The 14,910-nt window shown below is 39.0% G+C and overlaps 3 protein-coding genes and 1 non-coding gene across 4 annotated transcripts; all 4 read right to left on the reverse strand.

Moving 5' to 3' along the window:
- Positions 1 to 314: 314 nt before the first annotated feature.
- LOC115626582 lies at positions 315 to 1,460 on the reverse strand. The gene is made up of 3 exons (XM_030521963.1): positions 1,093 to 1,460; positions 639 to 1,032; positions 315 to 574 (listed from the first exon to the last, which is right to left on the reverse strand). Exons 1-3 carry the CDS (start codon positions 1,458 to 1,460, stop codon positions 383 to 385), a joined length of 954 nt encoding a protein of 317 aa, XP_030377823.1. The 3' UTR covers positions 315 to 382.
- A 1,078-nt stretch (positions 1,461 to 2,538) lies between these two features.
- On the reverse strand, positions 2,539 to 3,722 carry LOC115626434 (transferrin-like). The gene is made up of 3 exons (XM_030521809.1): positions 3,370 to 3,722; positions 2,917 to 3,310; positions 2,539 to 2,846 (listed from the first exon to the last, which is right to left on the reverse strand). Exons 1-3 carry the CDS (start codon positions 3,699 to 3,701, stop codon positions 2,661 to 2,663), a joined length of 912 nt encoding a protein of 303 aa, XP_030377669.1. The 5' UTR covers positions 3,702 to 3,722; the 3' UTR covers positions 2,539 to 2,660.
- Positions 3,723 to 6,141: 2,419 nt separating this feature from the next.
- On the reverse strand, positions 6,142 to 6,213 carry Trnap-agg. The gene has a single exon. It is a non-coding gene; the product is annotated as a tRNA-Pro (tRNA).
- A 3,649-nt stretch (positions 6,214 to 9,862) lies between these two features.
- LOC115626342 (zinc finger protein Noc) lies at positions 9,863 to 13,846 on the reverse strand. The gene is made up of 2 exons (XM_030521691.1): positions 13,137 to 13,846; positions 9,863 to 12,493 (listed from the first exon to the last, which is right to left on the reverse strand). Exons 1-2 carry the CDS (start codon positions 13,224 to 13,226, stop codon positions 10,964 to 10,966), a joined length of 1,620 nt encoding a protein of 539 aa, XP_030377551.1. The 5' UTR covers positions 13,227 to 13,846; the 3' UTR covers positions 9,863 to 10,963.
- Between the last annotated feature and the right edge of the window lie 1,064 nt (positions 13,847 to 14,910).

The following is a 14,910-nucleotide window of genomic DNA, read 5'->3' on the forward strand; positions in this document are numbered from 1 at the left end:
TTTAAAATGTTTCATTCTTCGGACTACAATCTCATTTAAATGGTAATTATAGTAAGATAATTCAAATATAACAGCCTTATGTTTTTTCAAGGATTATATATGTAATATAGTTCCCGAAAAAAAGCCGGATTTAGAAGGGTTAATCGTGGACGAGTTATCCCAAAACCACAAAAAATTAATTATTTAATTTTCATATATAAATGTGTAAATTGTTCCCCCCTTTGTAAACAGCTGCCTACATACTTCCATAGATATGTATAAGATATAAGTTATAGAAAACAGTACAGACAGACAGACAAAAAAGAGTACGAATATTATGTGCAATTGATACTTATATATTTATTCATCTCCTAAATGGGAGGAACTTGACGCTCATTACAAATTAACCCAAAAAGGGAAGCACGAACGGCGCATATTTGCGAATTTGATCAAATATTCCTGTTTCTACCAAATCGTCTCCCAACTGCACCTCACTATGCTCCAGATCGGGACGTCCGCAATGTAACTTGTTGAAGAGGCTCTCATCAACACCGTTGTAAAAGGTGGGGCTCAGATCAAAGCCAACCGTGTCATTCTTTAAATAATAACCCATGTATATGTAGTACAGAATAAATGCTTAAAGCATAGCATATGCTTACCTTAAAGATGACATCATTAACTCTGTGGAAGGTGGAGAAGAAATTGAAGGTGCGAGCACGATCTCCCTTGAAATACTGCAACAATTTAATAAAGACGCCACGCACCTCGTCCAGGCGTCTAATGCTAAATGTATTCGAAGAAAATATCGCACGTTGAAGACCCGTATCAAAATTACAAGTTTCGATATTGTCTTTGGTAACCGCAGCAGATCCGCCAGTTAGGCAAATGAGAATATCGTTATTAGCCTCAGCGAAATCATATTTTGCTGAGTTGAGAATACGTATGGTGGGCTTGTCTGAAACGAAATAGGAGTCCGGGCAGACATTACGGCCTCTGGCATTATTGAAAGCCACAGCGGAATGGAAAGCACCATGGTCTCTCGTATCCAATTGACTGGAAATATGAATCCTAGATTAGCAGAGAGGACTTGAATATATTTCCAAAATCTCTTACAGTTGGGCGTCATTTAGCTCCGCTACTGTAATGTTTGCTGGAGCTACGGCAATATAGTGGCTGCTTTTACTCTCACGGGCATACAGTATTGGCTTGAGGCCGATCCTACGTGCCATCTGATAGTCATGCTGGGAGAGCACGACGAGATCGCTGCGGCCAATACTTACACTGTTCATACAATCGTCCCGACTCTCAAGACCGACGCAGACCAGGTTCAGCTCAACTGGTTGGCTATTCGCTGCACGCAAGAGGGCTTTACATTTGGACGTACTAGTAGTGCCATAGGTGCAAAGCCTAAACGAACCACTGGCAGCCGCAATATTAGGCTGTAGAGCCGCCAAAAAAAGTGTGAGAACAATCGGAATCATTTTCTGAGTGACTACAAAAAGCCCAGTTCTATGGCTTTTATAGAACCTTCTCTAATGTTTTCTTAATGGCTGCTCATTAACGTAACCTAATTACTGATTTAAAATACATTAATCATTGCAGGTTGAAAAATTCAAACATTTTAAATAGTCACCAGAACAGTTGGCCTAACATTTTAATACGACATTTTTCTGCTTCTTCTACCAAGAATTATAAATAAAACAACTCTATTTTCCTAAATGAGTTGCTAAGCTGTGTGGCTGTAGTAGAAATATTTTCCAATTAATGCATTCATACAGTCGAACAGTGAAAAAATCATGTATTTTCTTTCCTAGAGCTCGGTATTAGTTGGAGTTTTCCAGAGACTTTTTTTTTAACCATCTTCGAGAACAGCTAATGTGCCATCAACTATATACTAGATATGGCCAATATGGACAACTCGTCAACATGTTTCTATTTTCTACTAAGCTCTATTACCGATAGATGTTTACTTTTCTAATAAATCTTGCATTATTAGCTTAAAATGGTAGTCAAAATTAATTGATATAACAACTTTTAATACAAAGTATAAGCTCTGCATCAACTCTGATTAAGCCAGCAGCTATTGAGTTCCACTTTGCTCGAGAACTGAAACTGAATGGCTTCTCAGTAGTATCCTCTAGCTAACTTATCTACACATCTGCTCTAGCAATTTCTAATACCCGTACTACTTCAAATCCAACGCAGCCTTCGTCCGACGCAGATCATTCTCAAATCCGGCTGTATGTCTGAGAGTCTTTAAGTCTTCCGAATAATTACAGAATAACAAAAAAAAACCTAGACAAATAAAAGAATTGTACTTATATTTTTGGATAGGTTACCATTCTCTAAGTACACCACAACTACTTTTATTTTCATTTTATTTAATATGTACTTGTTTTTGCATAAACTTAAAAATCCTATTTCCGTTTATATTGCATACTTTAAAAATTATTTCTCTGGTAATTTATATCTTTGCATATAAATCCGCAGATTTCGTTGAAGTCCCCAACAAAATATTGCAGAAATGCTCCACAACTTATAAAATAAAAGCCACAGTTCTTTCAATGCAATTTGTTTAAATTTATTTATAATTGGGACGGCATATAAAAGTTACTTAATAAGTATCATTAAACTTATTTATGCCGCTATTTAACTCCAAAGGACATTGCTGCTCAATTGGATTATTGAGGAATCTCCACTAAACCTTTTTGTTCAAGTTCAATCCGGATTTGTGCCTCCTTCAAATTATCACCAACATCAAGGGGATCGATTGGGTCTTCCGGACGATCGCAGTGCAACGTATTGAACTGATCCTCGTCAATGCGATTATTGTAGGTCGGTGTGAGGTCAAAGGCAACCGTAGAGTTCTAGAAAAGCATAAAACAATCAAATATTGGGCATAACATTCAAACAAACAAGGCCCCAAGTAATTCGTACCTTGAAGATCACATCGTCGACTTTTTTGAAAGTCGAAAAGAAATCGAAACCACGAGCAGAGCGTCCCTTAAAGTTACGCACGATGCTTGTAAATAGAGTTTTGAGCTGACCAGCAGTTGCGGGCCTATTCTGTCTCTTTGAAGTGAAGACGGCACGTTGAAGATCCGCATCAACGTTGCAACTTTGATATTGGGAGACATTTTTCGATCCGCCATTTAGACATAACAAAATATCGCTCTCGGCACCCGCTGTAAAGTCATATTTTGCAGAATTCAAAATGCGTATGACGGGAGCATCCGATGTATAAACCGATTCTGAGCAAATTTCCCGACCCTGTGCATTATTGTAGGCGATGGCAGAGAGTAGGGCCAAATCATCGTTGGTATCCACATCACTAGAAATGTATTTGCTTGTAAACAGGCCTAAGAATTGTAATAGAGGAGGATAACTTACAGTTGAGCCTCACTTAATTCGGATAGGCTGATATTTGCCGGAGCTACGGCTATATAACGATTTTTTGGGCGTTCTCGGGCATAAAGCACGGGCACGAGGCCCTCTTCGCGAGCACCCTTATACTCTGAACCGCTCAGCACCACAATATTGCTGCGACCACGCTTCACGCTATCCACGCAGTCGGTCACAGTCTCCAGACCCACACAAGCCAGATTGAGGCTTACGGAATTTATTACAGCTGTGTTCACAAGAGCGTCGCACTTGGACTTGCTGGTAACGCCATGGGTGCAGAGCTTAAAGGTCGGATCCCTCCCGTGGACAAGAGCCACCATGCAAAGAACTACGAAGACTGGTAACATTTTGCTACTGTATGCCTTAAGAGACCCCGTTCTGGGATTATATAGAACGTTGCCTAATTGCTTTTTAATGACCGCTCTTTAACTATTTAATTTTATTATTTGTAGCTCAGATAGGAATTGTTTTAAGCGGTTTATTATCAAGAAGATAATGAGGGTTGAGTGGTTTTAGTATAATAATAAGTGCATCTATTTTGTTCTGTTAATAATACTTATGAAAGGTTAAATACTTAAATAATCCATTAATCCTCCTACGCTACATTAATTAGCAGAACTTTCTTTATTAAATAGAATTGTAAGATGATCATGAATTTCAATACTTATATTATTTTTTTCCCCCAGAAGGTCACATATAGTGGCTACTTCTGATTGACTTGAATGTTTCATTATAGAGTACTGGTATTTCCATGGAGGCATGATAGATAGCTCGGCGTTGTTACTAATTTCATTTTTTGGGAAATTTGTGGTTCATTTATTATTATAACATTATTATTTAAAAAGCGATAAATGCTTTGTAGTTTAATTTCTTTATGAGATCGTACAATTTGCGATTGCGAATCTAATCAAACGCCGTACATCTATATAGCTCATATAAAAATCCATTTTAATAATGTAGGTATAAGGCGTTTGAATCATTGCTATTAATAGTGGCCATAAGACCATTTATAAGCTATTGGTGTTATCAACCGAGTGCAGCTAACGTGTGATTTTTATTTGTATTGTCGTTAAATAGCGATATTCACGTGACTACGCGTTCACGTGATCTCAATGCTTAATCAAAGTAATCGATTTCATCTTTTGGTTGATGAGGAGGGAGGAGAGGAGTTATTATCAGTTATGATCTGAAGCAAACTTTATAAAAATAGGCATTCGATTTCATTTTTCGGTATTGTCCAAAGCTTTCCTGCTTATACATATTTAATTTTCTTAGCATATTTAAATATAATTATGCGATCTGTAAGTCCCTTCAAGTATCTAGGCTAGACTTTATGTTTTTGTAAAACATGTTCTTAGCAAAGTGAGTTGGCAAACATTTGCCCGCTATATATTTATGGCCCCATAAGAACTGACAAGTCATATAGCTATACATACAAGTATAAATATTTATGGCTATGAAACGTTTATTGGCCCGGTCGCATATACTCGTAGATGTATAGATTAAGTGAAGCGTAAAACTTGCCAGAATTTATGATCAAAACACAAGACCAACACCAAACTGTACTACGTGGGCAATCAAACTTGGCTGATCGTCGATCAGTTGAACGTGTGATCGTATAAATCGCGGCTACGCCGATTGCACATATCGCATAAAAGTGTTATTTGTGGCTCATCGGTGCTTCATAATTTTCGCCGTGATTTCCTGTTATTAAGACAGCCAGTCTGATTTGGTATCAGGCGACAACTTGACATTTAAGATTTGCAATTGGACTTGTACATTATTTATGTGGGGGAAATTTGTGTAGTTCTACTTGTATATTATTATTTTAAACCCTATGAGCTCTGAGTTAGGTAAATAGACGGTCATTAAAAAGTAATTAAGCAACGTTCTATATAATACAAGAACGGGGTCTCTAAATGCATACAGTAGCAAAATCTTACCAGTGTTCATAGTTCTTTGCATGATGATCTTGCAAATCTTGTCCATGGCAGGGATCCGACCTTTAAGCATTTTAAATTCTGCAAATTATGACTTTACAGCTGGTGCCGAGAGCGATATAGAACCTAGACCATGTGGAATTATTAACATATAAAAACCAGATCACTTAAAATACCTTCTCGTTAATAAACCAGCTAGAACAGTGCCTATCTAAGCAACAAATAACATAATTATTTGAAGCCTTTAAATCAGCTTTACCCACTAATTCAAACAAATATAAGTATATTTAAAATTAAATAATTGGAAAAAACTTGTCAATGACTCTACCCTGATTTAAATGTTTGGGTACGTTGGTAAATAGGCTGTTATTTGAAATAGAAAAAGACATTCATAAGTCAAAAAAAAGTATTTTAAAGATACAACACTCGAAAAAGTGTTTCAACAAAATAAATATAAACTAAAATTATAACATTTTCATAAATATTCAATTGATTATAAATATTTATATATAAATATTACAAAGCATGAATAAATATAAAAAACTCAAACTTGTTAATTAATTAAGAACCTTTTTTAAAGTCTATAGAGTTCATATATTTACATTTGAATGAAATATTTAAATATTAAAAACGCAAACTCATTGATTAACTAAAAAGAGCTCTTTTAGGCTATTTTATAAATATTATAAATTAAAACGCCTTTATAGTCAGCCGACTCAGATAACATTTTAATATTTGAAAGGTGTTCACAAATAAACCTTAAAAACAATGTCAATAAAAAACATTAAATTAAAAAACGAAAAAAAAGGAGTTTTAACTTGGGCTCGTCCGGGATTTGAACCCGGGACCTCCCGCACCCTAAGCGGAAATCATACCCCTAGACCAACGAGCCAGTTGCAATAGGCAGTCCAAACGCACAACTTCAGTGGCGGCTGCGCGATCGAATGGCAATGCTGACGAGACAAAAAGAGAAAGGCATGGCTGAAGTGTGGTCGGCAGACAGACAGACAGACGGAGAGACAGCCAGGAAAGTGATAAAACGGGTCGAGTTGGATGATAAAAGCGAGCGGGCGAGCGAGCGAGCGAGTTGTTTGCTGTCAAAGACGACGGCGCCCAAAAACCAAAAGCTTGTACATGTGTGCATGTGTGTGTATGTGTGTGTAAGTGTGAGTGTGTGTGTTTGTGACTATTTATAACAAACAGTTTCCATGTTCATTGTTGTCGTTGCTGTTGCTTTTGTTGTTCATAGTCGTGTGCGCCGCCGACGAATGTTGACAACGAAACAAATTGCCTAACATGCGCAACAACAACAACAAACAAGAAGACAGATACACCACCACACACCATCATCGATACATAGATACATACATGCACATAAGAAATAAATTAAGCATGTAAATAAATTCAATTTGAAACCAGAAACACAAAAAGCGGCAATCAAGGCGCACAATGAAGTGTCTTTCAACAGAAATAGAAAATCAAAAAATTATTAATAATCATTAGAAAAAAAGCGAAAAAAAAAACAAACGAATCACATTCAACAAAACTGTATCTGTATCTGTATCCGAATCCGAATCTGCAGCAATCGCTTTCAGCACTTCATTTGCTGTCGATGGCCGTGCCTTGATAAATCTACACAATTCTGGCTCACTCACTTATATACTTCATACACATGCACATATGTACAAGGGCGTAACCAGGGGGGGGGGGGGGGGGGGGGGGGGGGGGGGGGGTTACTTGGCCAAAAAAGCATGCCCATGGGCCTAGCTGTGGTTAGTAAAGTGTAGCCCCCTTTTGGAAAAACAGACGGCGCCCTGGCATATGTTTGTTCGCGAAACAAATCAAAATCAATTCAGACAGCAACGGAAAAAATAATAATAATAACGAAGAAAAAATTGATATACAATTGAAAAACGTCGTCATTGTTGTTGTTGTTGTTGCTGTTGTTCTTGTCATTGAGAACAATCGCACACGCTTTTGACAGCTGAATGCGATAATTTTAAATCAAATCAATTGAATATTGACACAATTAATTTATTTATGAGACACACACAATCGAGTCGTTGCTTGAGTTTTAATTTTTTTTTCGTTTTTGTAAATTTATGATTTGGTTTTATTTCATTTTTGATTCAAGCATTCAAGTCGCCACATTGTTGCTGAATAATAATTGGTGTTGTAGCCCCTTGAATGGCAATTGATTTCTGATGTTACTTTTATTGATTTTTAATTTCAGTTTGGCTGTTTTATGGCCACATTATTTAGGCTCTCTCACACAGCCCCCGCGACTCATGAAAGTCAATTTTTTTGAGTAATGAGGGAAGAAGAGGGTTAGAAAATAAAACTCCAGCATACAAATTATTTGTATACGCATTTCAAATGCAATTTTGCGAATTCGATTCACAATTTATGCGGGTTATTCCCATTTCAATGGAATAAATCATGAAATGGGTAGACAGACAGCCCTCTGTCCATTTATATTATTTATTGTTACATGTTACTAATTTCCAGTTAAAATGTAAACAAAAATGTTAAAATGTTTGACTCTTTTTGGGGAAGGATTTTAATTTCTGCCTGACTGCATTTGTTAATAAAATAATAAATTGATTAAAAACTGATAGCGAAAGAAAGTCTAGCCATAATATACAAATGCGGGCTTTTATGAGTATCATAAAAATATATAAATAAAACAGAGGAATTCAAATACTAGCTATGCCCCAAGTGCGGTCCCGACTCACAGCAGAGTTTCTCTCGGAATCCACTGAAAACATATTATATAGTATGTGAGGTCTTTCCATTCTCGATTCGAATTGAGTCTAAGACTCACAAGGATTGTCAGATGGGCAACTATTGAGCAGTAGGTTCAAAAAGTTTGACCTGGAAGGTATTAATTAATGATGCTAGTAAAAATTCTACAAAATTGCAAACGATTCTTTATAAACAAATAATAAAAAGATGAATATATTTATATGAAGACAGGCCTGTTCATCTATCGAGCATTCTCAAGCCACAAAAGCTGTGGATCCATATGCTGAGCCACTTTTAGGCAATCCATTTATTATAGATCTTACATATAACTGATTTCTAAGAATAGCAAACTTATTTATTTTAGTATCCACGGCGGTGCCCAAGAGTCGTGTTCACGTGAATTTGACGTTCAATACGGATTCATTACGCAGCTCAATAATACTCGAGGGCCTAGATCTTATATGTAAGGCAAATAGGCTAGAATTTAATGCTCAACTTGCATTAATTACATAGCACTATATCATACTAATTCCTGAAAGATAATAGAACTTAAATTGAAAGCAAATATAAATAGCTTTGCTTCCACTAACAAGTTATGGATTTTATTCAATTTCTCTAAAATATTAGCACTATATCCAACTAATTCCTGAAAGATATCAGAGCTTAAATTGAAAGCAAATATAAATATGCTACCACTAACAAATTATGGATTTTATTCAATTTCTCTAAAATATTTCCATTTAAAAATTTGTCGGGACTTTCTTACACATGCTGGAAATATCAATTTAAAACTAAAGAAGGAAACTTTGCAATAGTGGACTTGTGTCATTTCCCTGTTTTGCCAGTTTTCCAGAGCTTTAGTTGAAGGTATATGCATCGAATGTGACTCCAAAGCAGATCTATTTGGTTTTGAAAACATTGAAACTGCTCCTTTCTATTTGCATTTAGAAGTTGAGGTTGCTCGAAAGGCAATCCAGATGAGTAAACCACAACTACCTGTAATTAATAACCTTTTTCGTAATACAAATAATTCCTTTTACTTCTTGGATTTTCCCGAAGAAATTTACGAACAATCCAAGTTAGTCCCAAAAAAAATCTCCATGATTTTCCGGTTTAAAGATCAAGAGAAAAATATTCAACTATGCTGTTACTGCCAGCAGTAATTATTTGTTGTTGGATTCGAGCCAGGCTGAAAAGAGTTAAAGATTGCGTCTTTTTGGATTTTTGAAAATTGTTTCATGTATATTTTCCATATTATTTTGCTTTTAGTATTAATACTAACTGCGCACTTTTTGCTATATTGTTGTTGTTGTTCTTGTTCTTGATCTTGATCTGTTTGTGTCTGTTAATATCTTGCATAAATCAGAGTGTAGTAGCAGATCTAGTTATGTATATATGTATATTTATATATGTATATTAATATAGAATTTACGCACACACATAGACAGAGACAGACACACAAAGTATATAATTTATATGAAAAGTTTTGTTTGTTTTTATTTGTATTTTGTTGCTGTTGTTGATGTTGTTGTTGTTTTACACATTAGTGACTTAACAAATTATTGAATTAGGCATATCGTACCTCATACTATATACTATATATGTATACATATAATTATAATAATCGTAATTAATTAATTGTAGATAACTAAGTCTAAGCAATGATCAAAATAAAACAATGTTTAAACATTTAGCAAACGTCAAATGAGCAAAAACTGAAAACTGTTTATAATGTTTATACATGAATATTTAATTATAGATACATACACATACATATATATTTGTTTTAGCGACAGTTTTGGAAGTCATTTCAATTGAAATCTGAATATATTTCTTTTATAATTGTTTTAAGTCTTAAACTTTGGTTGAACTTTGAGAACAAACTGCTTACAAATAATTAAAAATTAAACTGCTGCTTTATATGCATTTATTCTTTTGTTGTTTAATTTACTTTTTGTTTCCATTGATTTATTTATGTATTTTTTGTTGTTGTTGCTGTTGTTGTAATAAGTATTTCGCTGCTTGGGTAATATGATTGACGACACGACAATTACGAAACGAACTGAACTTGAGAGCTATTTTTATTGCAAGTTGTTTTTGTTTTTTTTTTTTTTTTTTTTTTGCATAAATGTTTCTTGATATCGTTCTTTCTTTGTTGTTGTTGTTGTTCTTAGTTGATTCTACAATAATTATTTTGCTGATAAGCGCTATCAGTGTGTAACGAACGAACGAACGTTTGCCGCTCCACGACTTGAAATCATTTATTCATGGAATTAGCAATTGCCATTTCGACTGGGTACTGGGTAATGGTTACGGTTTCCCTATATCTTTAAGAGTTTATTTGTTTGCATTTCTATTTCGGATATTCCTGGCTATGACAGAGACAGCAAATGTTTGTTGTTGTTGTTTTGTTGCTTGGAAAAACTTAGGACGTAACTAGCGCTCGACAAAACTACAGTTTAGTATCACAGAACAGCGACGCTGCTGACCACAGCGCTCTCTTTCTTTCTTTCTTTCTTTCTTTCTCAGCGTTTTCTCCTCAAACCTACTCCCTTCTCCCTACCTGCCCTCCAGAAATTCAAATTTCGCGGGCTCGCTTCAATTGTAAACGTAACACGTATTTGATTGTGAAAGAAACGTGTGCGTAGACCTTGACAGATATTCAAGAAGTGCAGTTTCGTCGAAACTTTATGTCTTCAGCTTGATTCTTGACCTAAAAATCTGCACTCTCCGAAAATCTCCGAAGGTCTCCCTAATGATCTTGAGCTCTCGCTTGACAATTTGCTCTTGAACTCGATCTTGGCGGTTCCCACCTTCTTCACCACTTTGGTATGCGCTTTCGACACCCAACACTAGCCTCCAGTTTCGGGCCCCTCTCCCCCCGCAGAGCAGCTTGCTTACTGATGTACGGCGGCGGAGCCAATGCGTTGTCCGTACATGGCATAAGGCGAGTAGTAGGGTCCCAGGGCGGCAGCTGCTGCGGCGGCGGCCGGGTTGAATGCACCCGCAGCCCCAAATGGTGAGGGACCGCCGCCCATGGCACCCGGTGGCTTGGCATACGGATGGTAGCGGGCAGCAGCCGCAGCCGCGGACATGGGACTCAGCGGTGGTGTTGGATAGCCGGCACGCAGAGCCGAGGGCGGAAACAGTGTGCCGAGCAGCGATTGCGCCTGGGATTGGGCCAGGGCTGCCGCAGCGGCGGCCGGATCCGATAGGTTGCCGGTGTGTGTGCGCAGATGTGTGAAGAGTTCGTCGGAGGTCTGGAAACGCTTGCCGCAATACGCGTCGCCGACGACCCAACTGCAGACGTAGGGCGCGGAACGGGCGGCAGCAGCATTGGCGGCAGCGGCGGCCGCAGCCTGTGAGTAGGGATGTCCTGGGGGTAGTCCTGCAGCCGCAGCTGCTGCACCGGCGCCCATCATGGCCATGCCATATTTCTGATGCTCGCACTGGGTGCAGCCGGCTGGGCAGGGGGCGCCCATCAGCATTTGTTGTGTGTGCGCCGAATAGGGACAGCCGGGACAGTAGGGATCCTTGCAGACGGGCACAATCGCCTCGCCGCCCGAGGGCGTCTTAATGCGCTGATAACTGATATACGGATTGGGCTGAGCGCCTGCCGGTCCGGCTGCGGCCAGCATGGCGGCATGATGATGCGAAAAGCCGCCGGCGAACGGTGGACGAAAAGCGGGATTTGCGTGCTGCTCCATGCCGGGCGGACAGCAGAGTGCCGATAGCGGATTGAGGGCGTAGGGGCCGGCAGCCTTGTAGGCAGCTGCAGCAGCAGCGGCGGCGGCCGCCATGCTGCTCATCTCCTTCGGATGCTGAGCGGTGCCATTGGCATTATTCAGGACCTCCATGCCCGAGCGGACAATGGGACTGGCGCCTCGCTGCGAGGAGCCGGCGGGGGAGACTGTCTTGCGACTTATATCGTGCGGTGTGGGCGTTGTGTCCCTTTTGGGGTTCATCTGCTGCTGCTGCTGCTGTTGCTGCTGCTGGTGGGCGTCTGTGGGCGTGGCATTCGATTTGTTGCGCGACGGCACGCGAGTATCGCCACCGTGTGTGGAGGAGCTCTTCGAGCTGGGACGCTGCTCATCGATGGACGAAGCACTGGACTTGAAGCTGTTGTGATTCTGTTGGCTCAGCACATTCGTCTCATAGGGCTTGAAGGCCAGTTTCACTTCAGTGGTGGTCGTTGTGGTGCTCGCACTGATCGGGGTCGTCGATTTTGGCGATTTGGCTTGCGTTGGCGATTTGGCCGCCGAGATTTCGGCGCTGCTCGACGATGACGACGACGTGGACGATGATGAGGAGGTGCCGGACTTTTTGTTCTTATCCATCGCGAGCAAAGGTTTGACAGCCGACGAGTCGGCGCCGATCTGTGAGCATGTTTGGGCGAGAAGTGCCAATGGACTCTTCTTGGCATCCATCTGTGGTATTACGAACAATAGAGAGGGAGAGAGAACAGGAAAATGGAGATTTAGTCAAAAAATTCTAGTTGTGTGTGGGAGATTAGTTTTGGTTGGTTTATGAAAATTCCTTCAGGCTTTATTTGTTTAAATAACAACATTTTTCTTGCTTTGTGAAAACAATAATTGTTTTAAATAATTGTCGGAATTTTCTTGATCTTTAAAAATTCTTACTATATTGTACGTGCGATAATAGAATAGCAATTTCATTTTTAAATACATATGTTTAAAAACTTTGAACAATAGAGTTTTGAAGGTCTTCTAATATTCCTAAAATACTATTAAAAATAACTAAATAATATTTGATTTTTAATTCATTTGCTTATTTTTTGAACAGCCTTTAAGTTCGGCAACAATTTTCGTTGTGATTTTTTATATTTATTTTAAGCAAATTTTTAGAAAATAATAGGTGTACTCAATTTTTCATTTAATTTTTCCGGAGAAATAACTTCAAACATTTTTTAACACTCCTATTTTTTTTTGAAATGTATTTGTAATAACATTCTCGATCAAAATTTTAATTCAATTGCTCGCCTTTAAAAAAAATTGGTATCTATATTTTATTCCATTATTTATTTATTATTATTAGTTTTTAAATACTAACCGTTGTTGGCAATGGCGCCAGATAGTCGGGTTGCAAGTACTGGTTATTGCCGATGGTAACAACACCACCGCCGCCTTCCAATACAACCATTTTAACAGCTGTTGCAACTAACGTAGGTTAATCCAAGGGAACGCGACAACTTAATCCAGAAGATACGTTTGTATCTTTACTGTGTAGGACTAAGGAGCTCCGCTTTTATTTATTTGTTTTTAGTGTTTTTATTATTAGTTTAGTGCCGTTGCCAAAGAGTAATCCACAAATGTGCGACGGCAACGACAATGCTGTATTTTAATTCAATATAATCCCAAAGATTTACGAGCGTTTTAAAAATTTTCACACTTGGTACTTTATTTGAATGGCTGTTGAGTAAATATTTTGTGGATCAACGCAAATTGTGCTTGTTGTTGTTGCTGTTGTTTTATTAGCCTTAGCACATTTTTGGTTTATTTTATATTTGATAATTTTTTTTTTTTTTGAAGGTCCACAATTTGTCAGTGGCACTTGGGTTTGTGTGTGTGTGTGGGTTTCACTTTTGCATTTATTGAGGTAATTTAGCACTTAATTATGATGCACTTGATGTTTGTTGTTGACAGCGAACGTTTTCTGTGAGTTGTGTTTTGTGGTCTTTGGAAACCATAGAGTTGACAGCTCACTTCAAATTGTAATATTGGTTCAGCTTTTTCTTTTCCGAACACGTCTTAACGCATCGAAGGCTAAACTCGAACTGAATTCAACTGTCGCTGGCCAACGCATAGCTGGCGGAGCAGCGAAGCAACCGAACAACTGACAGATTAAATTGAGAGTACGCATACGCTCTCGCACTCACGCTCTCCCACTCTCTCTCTCTCTCACTCTCTCGCAATATGTCTGGCTCTTTACAGCTGCTGCTCACTTGTCGCTCTTTGGTGCTCAAAACCGGTTAGCAGCGCTGCATTGCGTTCGCCTGCATGCGTGAGAGCAGTGCCGCATGTTGCGAGCGAGCAGTGCGGCATGCGTGCAATTTTCAAATATGGCGTATTTTTTGTCCAATCAAATCGCATGCGCTATGGCTGAAATAACTTGTCAAGTGGCCTTACAGGTTTCCTCTCACATGCTCAGTACCTTTTTTGTAGATGGTCTGCCACACGGCAACACTTTTGCGTGTGCAGAGCAACTGGTAGCGCCACTCGAATTGCTGAGCGCTGTGCTCTGAGAGCTTAAATTCTGGAAACTCGCTCTCAGAGTAGTCTCTCTTGCTGCTGCACTCATCGCTTTAACGGAAGTTCCTTTGTCGCGCACATTAATTTTATCTTCACACATATGTCACGCGCTACCACAACTCACACTCCTTATTTGATACATCGCTCGCTCCCATTCTATCTCGCTCTCTCTTGTGCTGTCTTGTATGCGTTCGCCCTTTTTTCTCTTGCTCGGTGTTGCCGTATATGTGTGGCTCCTGTCAGCACCAGCTCAGCTCTTTACCACGCATTGTCTTCGCCGTCACCGAGATTTGTTTCCTACGACCCAGACATTACCACCATTACCACTCAACACTCTTTTTTTAACATTCGTTTTTGTTGGTGTTGCTGTTGTTGCCGTCGTTGCTTTTGTCGCCTCGGATCGCTCGTTTTAATATCATATAAAAATTAATTTGTTTGCTGCTTTGTTTAGCGTTTTTCGATTAACTTCTGTTCGGCTCTGTTCTGCGCTTCTCCGTGGGTTGTTCATGTTCATGCGGCCTCGTTTGTGGCCCTTGCGGCATGTTCCTGTTCGCTCTCTCCAACCTCAGCTACTG

The sequence above is a fragment of the Scaptodrosophila lebanonensis genome, unplaced genomic scaffold (assembly GCF_003285725.1).
Source record: "Scaptodrosophila lebanonensis strain 11010-0011.00,11010-0021.00 unplaced genomic scaffold, SlebRS2 tig00000085-arrow-pilon, whole genome shotgun sequence".
In the NCBI taxonomy this organism is placed as follows: Eukaryota; Metazoa; Arthropoda; class Insecta; order Diptera; family Drosophilidae; genus Scaptodrosophila; species Scaptodrosophila lebanonensis.